The sequence below is a fragment of the Anarrhichthys ocellatus genome, unplaced genomic scaffold, assembly GCF_004355925.1.
Source record: "Anarrhichthys ocellatus isolate YVR2014 unplaced genomic scaffold, GSC_Weel_1.0 scaffold8, whole genome shotgun sequence".
Classification (NCBI taxonomy): Eukaryota; Metazoa; Chordata; class Actinopteri; order Perciformes; family Anarhichadidae; genus Anarrhichthys; species Anarrhichthys ocellatus.
In genome coordinates, this window is record NW_022280038.1 from 4,894,841 (window position 1) to 4,915,248 (window position 20,408).

The 20,408-nt window shown below is 41.6% G+C and overlaps 1 protein-coding gene across 3 annotated transcripts; it reads right to left on the reverse strand.

Moving 5' to 3' along the window:
- Positions 1 to 546: 546 nt before the first annotated feature.
- Positions 547 to 19,901, reverse strand: cyld (cylindromatosis (turban tumor syndrome)). 3 transcript variants are annotated; one of them, XM_031848573.1, is made up of 17 exons: positions 19,542 to 19,901; positions 18,236 to 18,771; positions 16,158 to 16,445; positions 13,904 to 14,009; positions 13,001 to 13,102; positions 12,374 to 12,490; positions 9,722 to 10,110; positions 8,596 to 8,761; positions 8,362 to 8,503; positions 7,666 to 7,788; positions 7,294 to 7,385; positions 7,056 to 7,122; positions 5,798 to 5,930; positions 4,738 to 4,846; positions 4,391 to 4,509; positions 3,782 to 3,998; positions 547 to 2,535 (listed from the first exon to the last, which is right to left on the reverse strand). In XM_031848573.1, exons 2-17 carry the CDS (start codon positions 18,725 to 18,727, stop codon positions 2,351 to 2,353), a joined length of 2,847 nt encoding a protein of 948 aa, XP_031704433.1. In that variant the 5' UTR covers positions 18,728 to 18,771; positions 19,542 to 19,901; the 3' UTR covers positions 547 to 2,350. The 3 variants fall into 3 exon arrangements, with proteins under 3 accessions (XP_031704433.1, XP_031704434.1, XP_031704435.1); XM_031848574.1 differs by lacking the exon at positions 12,374 to 12,490; XM_031848575.1 differs by lacking the exons at positions 12,374 to 12,490; positions 13,001 to 13,102 and having other exon boundaries at positions 548 to 2,535.
- Between the last annotated feature and the right edge of the window lie 507 nt (positions 19,902 to 20,408).

The window sequence follows — 20,408 nt, forward strand, 5'->3', positions numbered from 1 at the left end:
CTATTTTTTTTCTTCTTCTTGTGAATACATGTTTGTGACAAGGAGACGGCAATCCGAAACCCACAAATCCCCTTCAACCTCCAACCCAAAGCATCTGCAAGAGACTGCCCTCGATCCCCGATGCTACCCATGACATCACTGAGAACAATGCCGGTTACCCTTCAAAATGGGCTTTATTTTGTTAACATTTACAGGAACATCACTGACATTAATTTTCCACCCGTTACATATGTCTATACTGTACAAATGCAACAGAAAAAAAAACAAACAAAAACTTCAAAAATCCCATCCTCCGTTCTGAGACTTCTCTCATAGAGAACAAGGCTCCAGTCAGTGACATGCTTCAGCAGTGCAGAGAAAAGTTCACACAGGAAGGTCCCCTGTCAGGATCCCTGGGACAGTGGAAACGACCACAGAGCAAAATGGAAGTTGTCAGCTGGAACCTAATTTATAAAAAAAAAAAAAAAACGCCCTTTCACACATTTTATCACAACTAAATCCATCATTAAGTTGTGATTTAGGAATATATATATATATATATATATATATATATATATATATATAAATAATGCTGATGCCAACATGTGCAGTTTCTTGCTTTAATCCAATTTTTTGTGATGTGGAAAAACAAACTTCATGTCTCAATACACGGTATGCTTTAGGTACTCTTTAAAATTGGAATACAACGGAATTTTTAAATAATGAATTAAAATGTTTTTTTCTTTAAATACGTATATATGGTGCCCCAAGGTTTCCAGCCTTGTGCCTCATTCATCACCCACCCTTTGTTAACTCTACACTGTTCAACGTGTCGCTATTAACATTCAGTAGTTGCTATGAGATGGCGTAAACTACAATAACTCACTTCAATGTGCTGAGAAAGAGGAGTCCCCCACACCAGTATCATCAACCCCGTTCCATTTTCTCTCAAAAAGGGACGACATAGGAGTTCGTAATATGATTAGAATACAATAAATAAGATTTGATCACAATTGTTGTGTTATCTGGTGCGTGGCTGGGAACATTGCATGTCACATCTTCATGGAAGGCAGCGAGAGTCAATACTTGCCCAGACGGGCAGAGAAAAGGCTTCGTAAACAGAAAATATAATTTAGATTAAGTCCTCAACGCAACGGGGTTTAAGACATAAAAAAGCGCTGCATGTGAAGTTCTTCACATCATACTCTCATACTTTAAAGATAACAGCCAGACTTTTCCAGTATTTCACCTCATTGACCCTGTGAATACATGGAGTGCTCCACCAACCAGCTCTACAACAGTAGCCATTGTACAAGTCTCCCTCCATGCGTTTATCTGGCATCTACTCTGCATTAGCAATGCAGAGCGCTCTTTACAGCTACAGAGGAGAAGCACATTTGTATTCTGTAACACAAAACTCTGATGTCTCCCAACCAACAAATTAGCACTCACTGTGACTTCCAATGGGAGAAAAAAAAAAAAAGAAGCAAAACCTAAATGTTTCCTGATAGGTCCACTTGGGGATGGAGCAAAAGTGCAGCATTGGTTGAGCAAGTATGCAGTAAAACGTGAGACTTTTACAATGGCTACATCCGTTTCTGCAAAACATGTACTGTAAAGACATTTACACGGTGTGATGGGGAAATATGGAAACCGGTTCACAGAGAGCAGAATACTCTGGTCAGAAGGATGACGTCTATACCGTTGATGTTACTACCTGGAGAAATCTATGCTACTAAGAGATTTTACACAAGTTTTTAGAACAGTACACACAGGCTGGATGAGGATCTGCACACTGCATTGCTTCCTTAATGTAGCATTATGGAACGCTCCCGTCTTTTACAGTGATTAACAATAGCAGGACTCCTCTTTTCTTAAGGTAAATGAGGTGGCCAAGGTCCTCCCACGAGCTCATCTTGTTTTTGTTGCACATGTTTTGTCAGCCGCGGCGATGCGATGTGATGCGATGCGATGCGAGCCCTCACGTCCATCTTCTCCCACTTCCTCCCTGAACAGGGAGTGAATCTTCATAAGGCCTACCTTTTGCTTCATCATCCACCACCAATGCTCAGCTGTGAGCCACAGGGTAGCTACATGGGCCTACATGAAGAACACAATACTTCAACTAATGCACAGTGCAAATAGGCTCCTCCCCTCCCTCTCTTCCATCTCTCCAACCTCTGGAGATGGGCAGGCATTGAGGAGAGGTGGGGTGGAGAGGGTTAACTCTGGACAGCACCCCTGCTGGCAGGCAGCCTTTCGTCTTTCAGTTTGTTTTCTTCATTTTTGGTCTTTCTGGGAATCTCCTGCCCTTGGGGAGGGGGAGGTGGTGTAGCTGAGGGGCAAGGGTGGAGGGGCAGGGTAGAGGAGTCTACTTGTACAGGCTCATGGTCGAGCTCTGGTACATGCACATGTACGCATCACACAGCAGGCGTCGGGCCTGGCCCTGCATGCTCTTGGGATCCAGGGAGTGCAGCTCCTCTGGGGTCATTTTCAGGTAGGCCTCCACCTCCGGACAGGGAGACACCTGCGGGATGTTGAAACCGTTCTGCCCTCCTGCAAAGCCACATGCACGGTCATTGGAAACAATGTGATCATTTGTAACAGCGAGGCCTTAGTCGCATCATATTCACAACTTATTCTTTGTGTTTGGAATACTAAATTACTAGTTAATGCAACCGGTCACATCAAGTGACCCAGAAGTTGCAAATGGCAGATATGAATGTAAAATACTTTTTAAAAATACTTTTAATTTTGATTTCTTCTTTCAAGGACTCACTACGTTATTTTATTTTAAAATTACACATTTTAGTTTTTTGGGCCAACATAAAATAATTAGAGTCATTAAATCCCTCCAGTAGTTCCAATAGTGAGTATTTGCCACATTTTCTCGGCCAACAATAATCAATTAATTATAAAAACTAATGTGCAAAATAATTTAGAAGGAAAAATATTCTGTAGTAGCAGCCCTAAAATAAATTTTACCTAAGTCAGATTGGAGCTAAATTTCGTATAGTAGGACCTTCAGAATCTGGCTAATGGTCTATAAAGCACTAAACGGTTTGTTTGGCTTCTCAGTACGTTTCTCGCTCACTGACTACAACCCGATCAGGTCTCTGTACCCAGAATTAGATCCAGGTCTGGTGAGTGTGCCTTCAGTTACTGTGGTTTTGTTCTCTGGAACAAGCTGCCCGATGACTTGAGGTCCATCACAACCGTGTCCATATTCAAAAGCAAACTAAAAACATTCCTATTCTCCCAGGCTTATGGCCAATTACTATGCGCGTGTGTGTGTGTGTGTGTGTGTGTGTAGGGGCTTTTATTTAACTTTGTTGATGTTTTGGTCTGTGGGGGGTGTATACTACTGTATTCTTATATTTATTTTGTTTATGCTACCAATGTTCTTAAGTTTATGAATATATTTTTATATTTTGTCTTTACATTTAATGCGCTTTGAGTTTATATGTAATAAAATGTGGTATATAAATAAAATTCCCATTGCTATTATTAAAAGCTGTTGTGGCAATCATGTCTGACATGAAGAACAAATAGTCACTGTCTCTCAAAGTCTTACAGTACGATAAAACGGGACAACAAAGCATAACTTTGGTTCAAAATTCAAACTAACAATTTAAAGTAATTGCACGAGTGCATGAATGTCTTTTTGCATAGTGATTAATTAGTTTAGTGTTTCTCAGGCCCTATTAATACCATCTTCTTTCACCCGTGTTTAAAAAATACAATTTCCTGTACATATCCTGGCATCTCATTTCAAGCACCAGTGTGATGCCATGACACCTACCATCACGGTCAGCCATACTGTCGAAGAAGAGCCAGGCGGAATCTGCGCTGCCGTACTTTACGAAGGCCACGTAGTGACTGGTTTCGATGCACAGCACGGCGAACAGCTCCATCCTCTGGCGGGGGAAACTGCCCTGCCGCCCCGTACCGTCTTGCAGCTCCTTGGGGACAGACAGTTTGCCGTGCCGATGGGCTTTCCTCCTCGGGTGGAGGTGAACCTAAATCAGTACAAGCAGGTACACGCCATCACAAAAGACTGTTTGTTACTGTGGCCTATTCAAGTTTAAACATTTTCAACATTATCAAATATCACAGGAAATAAAAGCTTTGAAGTACATTTGTGGATTCATACTGCCAGATGAGCAATTTACATATAAACCGAATAGTATTTTAGTATATGCACCGAGTAATGTGTATATGAACGAGTGAAATGGCGGGACCATGTGTTACACTCTACTAAAGAAGCCACTCTTCTGCGACATAACTTGAGACTGCACTGAGACAGATTGATTCCTTTGGATTTGGCGCCACCAAATGGATGATCCTGACCCACACTTTACAGCTTAGTTTTTGTTGAATCGGTGTTGCAATAATGCCCTCTGTTGTTTACCTGTGTATTGCACTTTTCACAGAACTGTTTAATCTTGCCCGCCGTGATATCCCCGTCCTCATAACAGTCTCGACACTCATACAGAGCCAGGCCTCCGCAGATACGACATTCCCTTGGAGCTGGATAATAAAAACACAGATTTATTCTGCCTGACACGCCGCACAAAAGTTCTTTAGCCAGTTTGGAAACAAGAAAAAAAAAAAAAAGGTTCCTTCATCTTAGTTGAGTAGCAGTGACAAGTCAGCGGGATTTCATTACCAAATGCCACACGGCTCTGAAACACCATCGATCGGCAAGAACACATCACACGAACACACTGGAAAAAAACATTACTGGCTACAACTCACTGTCTTCAAGAAGGTCTGTGATGTCTAACTCTAGTGAGGGGAAGATCTTGTTGAACATTTTGAAGTCCTTGCCAAAGCGGGGCATCTGGATGATAAGGCAGGAGGGAGCCTGGCGGTCAGGAAACACAGAGAAAGAGAAAACTTATGTGGTTATCGGCAAAGCAGCATGGACTATCAGCAACGCTCCGTGCACACAGGAAGTGAGATCAGAACTAATGTGTAGAAGAGTTCACACAATGTACTTGACATATAACATATTACAGACCTCGGCAATTATGTCTGTAGAAGTGAACACAGACAATCTTGTTTTTTAAAGTTTAATTTTATTTCTAGGGTAATTAAAAAGGTACGAAATCCTAAATGTAAGTACCTCCATACCTAGGACTTGTGACTACTCTATGTGGGATCCATGTTCTACATTTCTTGTTTGAATTTGTTGTCTGATCAGCAGTGGAAGCTGCTTTTGATCTAGGAAGTGCATTTTTAGGATTGCCGGTAGCTTAGGACACACAGTCCTGTGACGTGGCCCCTCATGTGTGGAGCTGTGGGGTCGGTACCGCTGGCTGACTGGTTGGAAAACAGGACATGGAAATAAACAAGCTGTGTGAAACCTTCTTCTCGCTCCAGCACTGGCTCTGAATTGTAAATGAATGGAACTACCTATGAATGTAACTTTATGTTTATTAATGCAATTCATGTATTCAAGCATTTTGTTCTCCTCATCAACATTGAAACCAAAAGACTTATAGTCTAATTTAATCAACTTTAATTTAGGAACAATAACACATACAGTACCATGATACAAACTACACTTGTGTATGAACACAGGGGGGAGCCATTGCTTTGTCAAAACACTGGACACGCTAAAAGTACCTCAGGAGTATTTTCAGATGATTCGTTTGTTTTTCACAATTTGTTGCGGTACAAAATTACATAATAGTAATCAAATAATTTAACATTTGTATACCTGATGTTTTCATAAATACATTGTACATGTACACCAATCTTTCTACTTAACTCAAGCTAATCTGTTAAAAAGATAAAACAAAATGAAATTCACCTCGGCAAACTTGAGGTCGCTGTTGATGAAAGACCACTCCAGGAGCTGCTGGATGGTGGGAACTCCCACCTTGTCCTTCTTGTCCATGAAGATCTGGTAGAAGTAACAGTCCTGGACCTTCTGTCCTGCTGACCTGGAAAACAAGTCTTATTCAATCTTCCTTTCTCAGGGGGACAAAGATATCAGGACATCTGTAATCTGTGCAGATATTAAAAGAAGTTCCTGTAGTACCGACGAGAGATATTTATCTCACCGACACAAAATATCAGTGAATTCTATTCTTAAAGATTTAACACTTGAGGCCGACCTGTTAGTAATTGTAACTATTTCATACCAAAGAGCAGTTTACGTAGTAGATATGGATTAAATCTTTAAGGTTTAATCTAAATCTATACTATTTTTCATGGCCCTTAACTCTATTTTTAAATAACTTGAAGAATTTTCTAAGATGGATTAAGACTTTTCTTTGAAATGTGTATAAATAATCTAAATAAATGACTTATTTTACTACAACAATAGAGAATTTGTATTTTTCCATTGAAAGCAGTTAAATGTTGACATCAAACTGCCTGATGCTCAGAAGTTTAACTTGACATTTAACTGCTTGACATTTGAGAAACACATGTTCTGTATCCTGTGCCTGATAAACTGCAGAATGCATTTCTAGTCCTATAGTCCAGGTACATGTTTGAGATTAGTCACGTTATATGACGTGGCTTTACAAAGCTGTGAGTCGGACACTACTTGGCTTTGGTATAAAGGAATTACTATGAAAGTACTACTGCACAACACTGTCATACAGTAGACCGAATGTTGTTTATCTGAATTGCAAAGACCATAAAACATGACTACAAAGGGAGTTTTCATATCGTGACCAAAAAAAAAAAAACCTCCTACAGTTAAACCACTTTGCCCACACTGTCTGCCATTCAATCTCCAGCAGAAGTGCTGCAGCAGAATCGAAACCATATGCAACTGTGAAAATTTGCATACTGCAACCTTAAACAAGGCCCGGTTTACGTCTGTGGTTTAGCAGCAGTGATGTGTTTGGAGCTGTATTTGCAGAGTGGCATGTCCATGTCATGTGTGTGTGTGTGTGTGTGTGTGTGTGTGTGTGTGTGAGAGAAAAGAAACATGCATCACAAAACATTTTTTTTTGCTTGGTAAGTCAACATTGTGCCGATGTCTCTTTGTGCCTTTAGAAGAATCCAAAGAGGTCATGCATTTTTTTTTTTTTCCAAAGGCAGCAGACCATTACCTTAGCTTCAGCAACGGATCCACCCTCAGTATGTGATGGAAAAGGATATTAAGGAACTCCTCAGGATCTGCAATAAAAGATGTGCTCAAATGAGATGTGAGGCAACGTTCCTGTGAAGTCGATGACATGAATGTGTGTCCAATACAAAGAAGTTGAAACAATCGTCATGATACAGTCAAACTCATGACAATGAGCACAGTGAGAAGCTGTTGAAAGTTATCGGTCCCATTCTGCCTACCTTTCTCTTCAGATGTAAACCCAGAGGCAGCTTCTACATTCTCCAGGATCCTCCTGAGCTTCATCACTTTAGTAGCACAGACATACCCGTGTCTGCAGGACAGAGAACAAACAAGTTACAAGCTAGCAAAATGCGTAACATTTGGTTTCGTGACATTAGCTCTGCTCGGGAAATGTTGCATCAGATGTTACAGTCAGGCTTTGATGATGAAGTAAATAATGCAACTTATAATATTCCAGTTTTTATTTATTTATTTATCTGAAACTTAACCATTCTTGTCTTGATCATCTTTATCTTCCTGTAAAAAATAAATCAAGTCAAAACCTACACTGTGAGTCATGAGTACGTACGCAATAAACCACTCCGACTTACATGCGCAGGGGGTTGACGATCTCTGTGCGTAACAGCTCTTGGGTCTCTCTGTAATACTCCACATCTGTCTTGGAGCGTGGTCTCAGCAGAACCGTGTCCAATACAGAGCTGAAGGAGAACAGACTGCAGAGCAGAATATACAACACAGAATGAATTCATCATTGATATTCATGTTTCTATAGAAGATAAATGAGGATTCACCGTGATCTTTGGCCGGCATTGAAAAAACAGATATCATCCAAAAATATGAACGTTCATATGATGGATTTAATGTTTGTTCAGTTATATTTGTATTTATTGTATAGTTGATTTAAAAAAAAAAAAAAAAAAAAGTTCTACTCATTAAATACATGAATGGTCAAATGTAAAATGTCAAATTTTAAACTCCAAACTGGTCGAAGCATCTTCAGAGCACGGGATCTCCTGTAGTTTGGGTTGACTGCTTTGTTCAATAGCCCTTTGGCAGTTTGGCAAGAACAACAGATGAGCCACTATCCACCGACCTGCCCACAGCAGGAATACACACCTCCCGTTAGAGCCGGTGGGCAAAGTCAAAACAGTTTACTAATAAGCTTCTGCCTCTGGGCAAACAGCACTGCTAACAGAGGAAGCACTATATAGTCAATCAATATGACTGAAGTCCAGAGACGTTAATATAACATGGCATGAACTGTAGCTGATAAAGTATTTACTGACCAGAAGAGGGTTGAATCCAGGTAGCAGGAGTTGTAGTGGCCCTGGATGCCTTTCTTTTTTCCTACCATGACATCCAGACCATCATTCTCTGTGCGGGGAGGCGTGTTCTCGTGTACTACCTCACTTAGGTACCCCCCAAATGCTGCACAAACACACAGTACAAGTGTAAAGCTTTTTTGGAGATAATAGTTCATTTGGTGCATCGTCTTAATCATCCCAGTTCTACTGACTCACCGATGGAGTTGCACCGCTCTATGGGGTTGGAGGAGTGATGCAGGGACGGGAAGCGTGAGTCGGGCCGGCAGCACTTGAGCTTGACGAACAGGGCCTTTTTGGGGGGGCAGGTGAAGTACCGCGTACCTTTGAATGTGCCGTCAGTGCAACCGGGGCACTCTTCCTCCTGGAGGAGAAGATCAAGATCACATCATCCAATCAAAAAAAAGAATATATTTTAATGTATTCAGTCCTTTTCTGCATGCTTTAGGTCATACGTAGGACTGCCTGATGTGATAGTTTTTGTAATTGACTTTGTTTACCAATTTGTTTAACAGTGATTGGCTGCTTAGTGACAAATATGCTGCATTTTCCTCAGACCTTCTACTGTCAGTGGCCCATGTGCATACAAACTATCAACAGAAAAATATAAATATAGAATTGTGTTCAAATGATTAGTTCAACATGTTGGAAAATAAGTTTATTTGCTTTTTGGCTGTGACGTTCCTGAGTCTTGTCGTCACCATGAGGCTGCCATGCAGCCAGCAGAGAATAGAGGAAGTCACTGTGCCCGGTTAGTTACACCCCCGTAAAATCTATTTTTATGTCATTTTTACACTTCGTATTTTTGTACGGATACTTAGTGAGCTTTCGAGGTTGTAGTAGGCGGATTTAAGTTACTTTAAAATACAGCCAGGCCAGCTGTTTGCAGTCCTTATGCTAAGCTACCCAGCTGCTGGCTGTAGCATTATATTTAACAAACAGATATGAGAGCATTAAAAAGATACTTTCAGCTAACTCTCTGCAAGAAATCAAATGAGCATATTTCCTATAAAATTATGACATCAACATGGCCCAAAATAAGTCCATACAACTCCAAAAAAGTCCTCATCAACCAGGGACATGCATTACATGTGTGGATGATGAAAACAAGCTCAAGTTAATCATGTTTGGCAGATAACTTTGTGGTCATCAGTGGGATTTCAACATTCCGTTAATATTTAAGGTGTAAACTTTGCATGGGAATGAACGGAAATGTATGGCGAATTCATGGGAAACAACAGGAATAAAATGGAAATATAGGGTTTATCTGTTCAGACTGGAAACTAGATCAAACTTCCAAGTTTACATTGCTGTGTTGCCTTACCAGCTCTAGCCCAGCCAAAGGCTCCAGCAGGCCAGGAGGAAGGCCCACCCAGCGGATGACACCACACAGAGGGGGGTTCTCCTTCACCTCCACCAGAGAGCCCACCTCCAGACCTGGCTGGCCTCGGGGAGGCGTCGAAGGACGCGGTGAGGGAGGGGCAGCAGGCGACGGGGGCTCGGGCTGCTCTCCCATCACCGACTGGACAGAAAGGGAGAGAGGCCCATGGCTCATGCTGTCAATGGGCCCCGTCTTCCTGTTCAGGCTGAAGGGCAGAGAGTGGAACTTGTTGTCACTGGCCAGTGAGGCAGAGGGCGGGGCTCTGGAGGGCGGGGAGGACTGGTTGAAGTCAGGGGGCGTGTCAGTAAGTGACTTGGCGGGGTCCTCCCCAACTGCAGGAGAGAAACCAGAAACCAAAACTTATTGTACGTTTAACAGTAAAAAACACCCCATATAATGAAGGCTGTCTTCACTATTGTAGAGATGTTGGTGTTTAAAGAGTAACTTAACATCAAGCTGAAAATCCCTTTTTTTTTTTTTTTTTTAAACAGACAACAGGAGAAATTTAATCACTGGAGATCTGCAAAAACAAGATTTTCAGACGGTATTGAGTCCCGGTTTAATAAGCAAGGAAGAAAGCAACCTGCAACTGGAGGCTTTTGGCTCCACAGAGATCACAGTTTTCATAAATTTCAACAGCAAAGATCTTTGATATTTTGTACCTGAACTATCTCAGCGTCTTGGGACATTTTCACACCTTGGTCAACTAGTGCTTTTGTCAATATGATGACATATATTACCAACGAATGGCACGGATTGGAGACATTCTTATGTTTAAAAACTGTTGAAGATGAACCTCTTTAATTCCTAAAGGGGAGGAGCCACAGTCCAGACTCAGGTGTGAAAAAGCCCTTTGTTGAGACATGACGTCTGGTGTGCAGACTCCTCTTCCCATCTGATGGTGTTCTGCAACATGCTTCACTTTGCTTCAAACTCAGATTCTTCCGTTTAAATCCATGCATTTGCGAAGGGGAGTGTCACTTTATCTTAGAATTCAAAAAAGAAGAATTCCTTGCATACCTAGTACCTACCATGACAGTTGAGTTGCACTCTTTGCTAAAGCTAAAGACTGGAGTATTTTGTGAGTCCTTGAAGCAAACACTTAAAGGCAGATTGAACTTTACACATCACCCTTTGAGACAAGTGTTTATTCAAGAATGTCATGACAGACAACATGGATTCTTGAATAAAGTGTCATTCCCCTTTAAGCTTACAGTATATACATCCACACCTGAACTATTCCACCACTGAGACAACCAGAGATCATTGATCATTTCGTGACAGAAATGGAAGCACCATAATCACAAAGACAAATATCCCAAAACGTGGAAAGTGACCCTGGGGAAATGATGATACATTCACAGGATGAGTAAGCAGTTGTGAAAATGGCACGTCAGCCATTTAAGACTGACTACTACTAATTTCTGCGTTAGTATTGAAATACTTTTACAGACACTCAAGTAATCGGTTTGCCTGGAGAGGAGGCAACACCACAGTTATTTTTACTGTCCTCATTTTGACGAGTATTCTAGATTTCAGAGCTTGCACGTGCTCGTAGATCTGAGGTACATCACCTCTCGTGCATGTTGTTTTGCTTCTTACTTGATTTGTGATGTCTTCTGGTTTTGAGTTATGCATTTATTCATGATTAGAACATCAATGGTATGCAGAACGGGACCAGAAACAGAATATTGAGTTAAGATCCAGTGAAAATCTGCCTCCACCATCTTGACTACAGGTGACGTTTTAGAAAACGTATCAAATTCTTCACAACTGACACGCAACGGTGATGACATGAGCAATGTGATCGTCCCGTGAATGAAAATACCAAAACAACGACACAATGTGCGGGACTGAATCAGTGAATGAGTCGTAGAAATAAAGGCTTTTACTAATGCTTTGGCTGGCAAATAGCAGGACACGGAAATGTTAATCTTAAAAAAGGCAATCTGCAGCCAAAGACAACAGCCAGTTAAGGAGTTATTTGCAGCACTGAGCATTATTAAAAGCCTCGGGGCGACACCAACTACTCCATGCAGGTGGAATATCACATTCAAATGGTAATGAAGGACACGACTAGTGGAAAGGTTTTCATAGCAAGCTACTGCAACAAACTACGAATTGTTGTTTTTCCGCATTTTATTTTATCCCAGAATATAATAATTACAGTACATAACCTATATATACATACAATGATTATATGTTGTAAGGAACTCCATTTCTCCCACCTGTTAAAAAAGTTCAAACAAAAAAAAGACTAATCTAATAACATTTAAATGATTATGTGAAACACATTTTTAGCAGGTGGGAGAAATAGGTTTGCATAAATGAATTTACCGATTGCTAAAGCATTCTACAATCTATTGTATGTTAATTTAGAAGGACAGCAACCCGCAGTACCAGAGTATTTATGTCTTTTAGTATAGGGGTGGCCCAGCAGGAATGGAAACCCTGATCCTGCCAATGTTAGTAAATCAAAAGTATATAGTATAGTATATTAAGGTGAGCCTTAGTGAAACGGATTAGTCTGTAACTTGTTGTAAACAGGAGCTTGCCGGTAAGATGGTTGACATCCCATGAGTCCCCGTGTTTTACCTTCATCAATGTACCATGTGCTTTTGGATTTGGACTGGGCAGGGGGATCAACAGAGCTGCCATTTAAAGTATAGTAAAATTCAGACTTGCTTCTACTGCCACACTGATGACCTAATCCTGTAAATAACACAAGTACATGAAGAAAACACACAGATAAGCACACGTGTGTGTGTGTGTGTGTGTCTTTGTTTGAGAGCAGACTGAGTTTCGTTTTTATAAATAAAGTAAATTAATCGTCAACTGCAGTCGGATTTCTGCATAAAAGAAACACAAAAGGAGACAATAAAAGCGATCAGGGTAGTAACACATGACATTAACATCAACATCAAATCGAAGCCGCGTCAACAGCATGTCCTCTGTTATTATTATCTTTTTAGAGATTTTCCACCAAAAGTGTTTTTTCTGTTGTTATTCTCAGCTTTAATTACCTAAATATTTAAAGTTTGACCGAAACTTTTTTTTTCTCTAAAACAGTGAAACCAGCACATAACAAAAAGTACTTTGATCGCTTTTAACATTTGTAGAATCTCAACCAACAATTTTGATGGAATGCTCCTTTAAGAATGATCATCATACCGAGCAGTTGGTACATCAGTTAACGTTAGCATCGTAACAGCGGTGCAGTACCTTTGCTCTTTGGTTTGCTTTGGCCAGAGGACGACTTGTCACTGTTGGTGCCTCTGGGGGCAAAACTGTGCTTTTGCAGCCTTTGGTCCTGCATGGAATATTCTGCACAGCCCAAAAATACATCCACATTAGAGGCACAACACCCCCATCGGCCTACGTTAAACTGCCATGCACCAGATGTCATCCACAGCCCACTTGCAATGTATATTTTGTTTTTAATTTGTCACCGCAGTTTGATAAATACAAGTCATTCAAACAACCACCAAGAGGTATAAAGACTCTATATTATGTTCTGTCTAATATATTAGACATTTAGCCAATGACAACAGATGTGTTGCTTACGGAAGGTTCCAGAAGATGTTGAATTTAACTGCACACTGACATAACTTTGACCGTAAGTTTTCTATTGTTTTTCTCTTTCTCACTGGATTGTCTAGTATCTGAAACATGACAAATAAGGAACAAATTAATAGCAAATTATGTTTAGGGTATATTTGAAAGTAGCTCTACTTGGTGGCAGCATATGTTTCATGTAGCCTGTCTAGAGGGTGCAAAAAGAAAGGCTTTCCAAGGGAAATGACAAATTTGCAAAATAAAGAACCTTCAAGATTTCTCAGATGCAAGTCTGAATAATCAGAGAGGCGGCCGTAGCGCACATAAACAAATCAATATGCCAATGTGGGGAACAAAGAGCCCGAGTATCTCACTTGACTTTCAAAAACAAGTGAGACATCAACACAAAAGGCTCTCTGTTCCCGCTGCAAGCAAAACACAAACTCAGACCGCTCGGAGGGAGCTCAGAGCTGGTCCAAGGCAGGCACAGCTGAATGTTTTCAGAAACTGTTGAGGTTTTCACGACACACACATGGTCCATAAACAAGAGACGAATACTAGGTGACTCACCTGGCATTACGTCACAGATGGGGACGAGTCGAGTGTGCTCCAAACTGGCAAAATTACACAGCAACTTCCCATCAAACACACCGTCCCAGTCCCCGATGGGATTGTCCTGAAAGAGTTGGAGACATGAGAACCTTATAACTCTGCCAGGCGTTCTTCATCTCTGCAAAAACTGATCAGGTGCCACACGTGCTTCTTCGCCTACTATCTTCTTGGAGGTCTTTTGTCTTATCGCTCTAAAAGACAACAACAATGCTCAAGCTTGATGCTCTGTATTGTTATGATCCAAACTGCTCATCTCATCTTCTCCACCAAAACAACAGTTCTTGAACAGGTGCTCTGCTTTCTCTGCAAAAGGACACAACCATCACTGTTCTCCTTCTTCACTTTGGATTGCAGGACTCTGCTCCAGCGGGGTAATCTACGGTAGGCGCGAGGCCAGTGCCACTAGCTAGAGAAGGCAGGGCGAGGCTGGACGCAGAGTGAGGCAGAGCAGTGGGCTCTCCTCAGCTGCCTGCTGGCCCCTTGCCATGCTGTTGGGTCATACAGCACTAAGTCTTTACCTCACTCCCCGCGTGACTGCCTTGCCTTTGTGTGGGTGGCTCAGATGCACTGAGTGGGCCGCCGCTGCTGCTGCTGTTGGTGGTGCTGCTGCTGCTGCTAACGATCAGCAGTCAAATGCCTCAGTTATGTGTTTCAATCTCTCTATGACTACAATACCTCTCCCGCCTGACAACAGTAGTCATAGATACCAGCTACTGTGATCCCAGGCAACAAGACATGTTCCCTCAACATACAGAGAAACGGTCATGAGACAAACACAAACACAGGCAGGTCATGACAGAAGTCATTCATTCTCGTAATTTCACTCTGAAGCTGACATGTCTGCACCACTACTGAGTCGAAGGACAGTTCAAATAAACAAACTACAACAAAGATGGCGGAGTATCCGGTCGTGATTAAAACATCATCTCACTTCGTTATGAACAGCGACCTAAATGTAAACCTGAGCAGGTCAGAATATTTGACACTAAACACTAGCATTGGATTAGGGATGTTTGAAGATACTGCAGCGATTATCAAACACTGTATTACATTTGTAATTAATAGTTTACGTGCAAAGAATAACTCAGTTAATAGGAAGGTTTTACATTACGGGAGTAAGTTTCCGTTCCGGTGTGACAGCTCTGGTTTGAACACACTGTGTTTCCATCGTCAGTCAGTGAATTGTTACCTAAAGCAATAACACTGAATGGTGGAGCACAGAATACGTCTACAATAAGAAATCTGAATTTTAACTCGTGTGAAAGAGATTTGTGTTCATAATAGAGTTTCCAGGTGAATGCAAACGGCTAAATCTCTTCTTTTTAACTTAGATTAAACTTTTGTTGTCATTGCACAGAGTACAGGTACTGAGACAATGACATGCAGTAATTCATCTTTGGTTAGTTATTTAATCATGCCCGATAAGCATGTTAACCAGCAGCCATTCCCAAGCTACTGCACTGAAAAAATTATTATTTTATACACTCAACATGATCAAAGTGATCAAAGTGGCGACTAGTTGTCTTCTTAAATTTGCTGCCACACAGCCAACAGACCCTCACTAGTTACTACTGAATTTACCACAGACACACTGAAACACCAATCCGGCAGTTTAAAAGTTATAAGCGCTGGAAGCAGTTTAGGACAATCTCCGTTTTATTCTGGACGGTAAAATTATGATTTGTTTAAAAGATGAGCCTGGACCACCGGTGAACTGTATTTAAAAGAGAAGTTGGACATTTTGGGAAATGAATTATCACATCCTTACTTTTCATTAAGGTCATCAATTAACATGTATGAAAAACAAATTGCCGTTTTACGAGGGTTCATAAGACGGACTGTTTCTTGGTCAGTACAAGTTGCTGAGCGATCAGCAGACACTCCACAAAGTTACTGATTCCTACAAATAAATAGTCTGAGTCCTTGTTTATGTACTGAGATGAGTTAGCCGGCTGCTGGCCGTAGCTTCATATTTAGCGTACAAACATAGGAGTTCAGCAGGAAAGCGAAAACATGCGTATTTCCCAAAATGTTGAAGTTTTTCCATGAGGGAAACATTGTCAGGGAGAAAATTGGTTCAGAACTTCATTTCTTCCTTCATTTGACGGCAGCAGGAATATTAGATTGTGTGTATTTCCCTATTGTTTTTTCAGTTAATCTGCTGATTATACAGTTGTGAATACAATAACTATTTAGAAAGAGCGTTATTTACCATGTCAACTCCAACATAGTAGCCCAGGCTCTCATTGCCCGGCAGCAGGTCACAAAAAATGATGGTGCCTCTCTCCGGCCCGTCCCTGGTCTGCACCAGGACCCTGGAGTTGATCTCCAGCGGAGGGAAGTCCGGGTCCTCTTCCACCTCCAGCTCGCCAAAGACATCCTCATCCTCCCAGAGTTCGAGCTTGTCCAGGGCCACAAACACACCGCACTCATCCTCACAGCGGAAAAGTTGTCGGCCCTGGTAGGAGCCCTCCGTGAAGCCCTGGCCCCGGCCCTCCTCCTGGGAGACAGGAAGTAAAGGAAGGAGGATGAGACAAGTGTCCAGAGCGAGACAGAACAGGAGCAAGAGGGATGAGAAAATCATAAAAAAGTAGGGCAGGTAGCGAGGCTGCTTGCTCAGTATTGTTTCAGGGAAGGGAAGTCAACATCATAGAGCTGTGAGCGCATAAGATCGATTACTGCAGCAGGAATACAAGTTGATTTACTGCAATGATGAATGCATTCAGAAGGTTCTAGCACAGATGCTCTCACAAAGCATACAGTAACATCTTGTGCCTCTTTTCTCACATGCTTATTAGATATGAATTAGAGTCCTCTCTAATTTGTAGGGGCATAAAATCAGAATTGTATCTGAAGCATGTGTGCAAACTGAGGCCTGAGCTACGGCCTGTAGGTTTGAGCTCCATCAGCCCACTCAAGAAGATGCCAGCTGGAAGAATAAAAACAACATTGTGCTGCAATAAGTGACCCTTTGTATTGTGTAACGTTGCTGTACATACGGTACAGAACGAATAGCGTGACGTCGAATAATCACATTTAGTGTTGAGATTAAAGGAATAGTTAACACAAAGGTTCGCCCTTGTGTCAGTAAAAATACTGCTTCTTTGTTTCAGCCTTCTCTAAAATAACATGAAGCCAGTCCCTATCTTTAAAGCTTAAGAAAGGGCAGACATTGAGAATAAACTTTGCAGACAATAACCAAAGAACGTTGACATCTGACAGACCAACATGTACTTCATTTAATCCCGCATTTTCAGCAAGTCAAAACTAATGTGATGCACAAAGTGCCGAGATACGACATTGTCAAAGCAAATGTCACACAACTGTGAATATTTAGCATTGCATTGTGCCTCGGAAGCTCTGCCTTGTGCTCTGTACAAACAGCTCCAAACAGTCACCAAAATAGCTCGACAATAATCAGCAGAAACTTTGATTTGCTTCAGGGTCCAATTTATCCAAATATGCTACGGGTTTCTTTTCTTTTCGGACACCATGCAAGTGCAAGTTGACAAGGCACACATGAAAGTGCAGACACTTACATTTGTGTGTGCACAATCTAAATGAATAAACCTGTTTTTTTCTCCCATGTATGTTGATACTAAAGTCTATTGAGCTTAAAATAGCATGAAGAACAGGAGTACAAACACTTCATTGTATTGCAATTGCCATGAGCACTGTAATTAATAAAGGCCATGGGTGGTGGAAATGGTTATACATCTCTTCTTAATAAATAAAGTGCGTGTGTTTTAATTTGCTGTACTGTGGTTCTGATTCAGCTTTAAGCTTTAGAAAGAAAATCCGCTGGTTTCAAGATGCTCTCAACAGCCAGTTCCTGGATGTTTATTTTGTATTGGATAAGACTGAAAATAATCTACACAAGCCACACAGATGCAATCTGTTTTAACTGCTTTGAAACGTGAATAACAAGGAGTACATGTTTGTTTCTGACAGCTGATTTGAAATGATTAGATCCCTACCTTTAAAAATTAGATCCTATAAAAACATATTCACAGTTGCAGTGGTGTTTGGTTGCAATTCTGCTTTTGGTTCCCTATCTGCACATATTGTTTTCAAGCTGCAGTGCCAGCTCAAGTTGAAACTGACTTTCTTCTGTTTTTATAATGAGATATCTCATTTGTACTGTGCAACTTAATAAACAATGTCACCAACACAGAAATGACTATTTCTACCGTAGTAGAGCTCTCTTGCACCGATCACGGAGGAATCACAGAATAACCACGACACCCTCTTTTAAAAAGAGAAAGAAACAAAAGACAAACAATTTCTCACCAGCAGCTCCACTCCAAACCAGATCCCAGAGAGGGCTCTGTCAGGGAGCAGCGAGCCCTTGAAGCGAACCACACCGGGCAGAGGTTCATCCCCTGAGCGCAGCTGGACGCGCACCTTCGACCCACAGTCAATATCACGGACGCGCTCCAGCCGGGACTTGTTGCAGAGGAGGGCGTACCGCTCCTCACAGTTGGTGATTGGGAACAGCAGCTCAGCCAGCTTCTCATCCAGCTCCAAGACCTCCCGCTCGTCCAGGCTCAGCACCACATTGGTCTGGTCCAGGATGCGGAGACTTTTCTTGCCCTTGCATGGGGGCAGTGTTCTCCCCAGGCTGTTGCGCTCCTGGCAGGCCTGACCAAGACTGCCGCGTGGGATCCTCAGGGTCTTCTGGGGAGGCTTCTCCACCGTACACTCCTTTATGACCATGTAGAAGCGCCAGTCCTCCCTGAAGCCCCCACTGGGCTTCTCCTGGCTCCACAGGGCAGAGCTCATGGCTGCATGCTAGGCAGGAGGTCCAACATCAAGGCAAGCTTGACCTGTAGGAAGAATAACAAATGACCACTTGAATGGGGACCTCAGTAAAGATCTATAATAATTGATGGAAATCTGAAAGGTAAGTTTATCTTTAAATTAAAAGATATGTGGATTTATTTAGCTAATGATGTGTACTCTCCCTATCTGCTGCCCAGTACCCCTGTTTTTTTAGCAGGTCCTTGTGTGACAATATACTCATATTCACTGATTTGAATATTCAAAACAATAAACAGTGAGCAGACAGTTGACTTATTCAAACACACATGGCAAGATGCAGATACCAGACAACTGGGTTTCCCCTGATGACACCTCAGAAATGATGATCAACCACAGAGTCAAGAGCACACTTCATCCGTCTTTTGTTTAAAGCATGACAGTATTGCTAACTTGGTTAGCATATTGTTGTTTTCAATAAATTGTGTAATGTGAGAGTACCACCATGATCAAATTGAAGTAATATTGTGTATGGCTAATGCTGTACAGTGCTAAGAAGCAGGGAGACAACTGAAAGTGATTTCAACCTGGCGCTGACCCCATGTGACGACCACAAAGATGATTACAATTGTGTTTATTCCAGTGTCGGCCTCACGGACACCCATGTGATGACTCGTTTTCGTTGACATTTTCACTGACAACCAGAGCAGCAGTGTGTCATCGCCATGCAAAAGCTGTCAGTCACAGGCCCTTTAAGAGAGGGAAGTAGCTAACGTACCGCCAGCTAAAAAGCCCCAAATAGTAATTTACGTTCAATACTAACGACGTGGACACTTACCTTTGATACGCGTCAGTTTCAGTTAGAGGATACAGGTGACTGTCATTTCAGGTGTCCATCTCATTTAGATACAGGCCTCTGGAAACAAGCTAGATTCCTCCCGTATTAACCTCTGATTAGCTCAATGGCTAGCTGATGCTAGCGTCTAAACCAGCTCAGTATCACGCTAAAGTTAGCCTAGCGAGCTGAGCGGTAGCAACCGGGCCGGCAGAGGACTGCCAACCTCGACAGTATGCTATCAGCATTTAGATAAATCTGCTCTCCATGGGAAATACGTGAAATAATACAGTTTCGCTACAGCTATGAGATATATTATTTACAGGAGACGACCTCACGAAACTTAGTGTATGACATCATGCACTCCCTGACAGGCATTGGTCAGCCGTTTCGTTTCCGAGCGCTGATTGGCTGTTCATTATGTTTGTAACCAGGCACCGCTGTGGGGTTTTCCCATGAATGGCAGAACACATAGTTAGGTTGAGGTGTAGCTCTCAGGGCAAGATGATGCTGTCTCTGGCCAGGCAGTGGTGGAAGAAGTATTTACTGTGGAATATTTACTTAAATAAAATAAGCAATACTAAATTAATTAAGAAATACCTTTTGACAGTTAAGAACTTAAAATGTATTTAGAACAAAAAAAAGTATTATTATCAGTAACATGTATTTATAATCAAAGTAAATGTGCTCAATTGATCTCTTTTAGAGTAGTATACATTAATTAATGCATTTATATTATATTATTGGATTTTAGTTAGTAATGCATTCATATGTATGAAGCATGTCAATGTTGCAGCTGGTTGAAGAAGAGCTATTTACCACTGCGTAATATACTGTTGGGAGGTTATATGTCATATCTGTGTCATATTT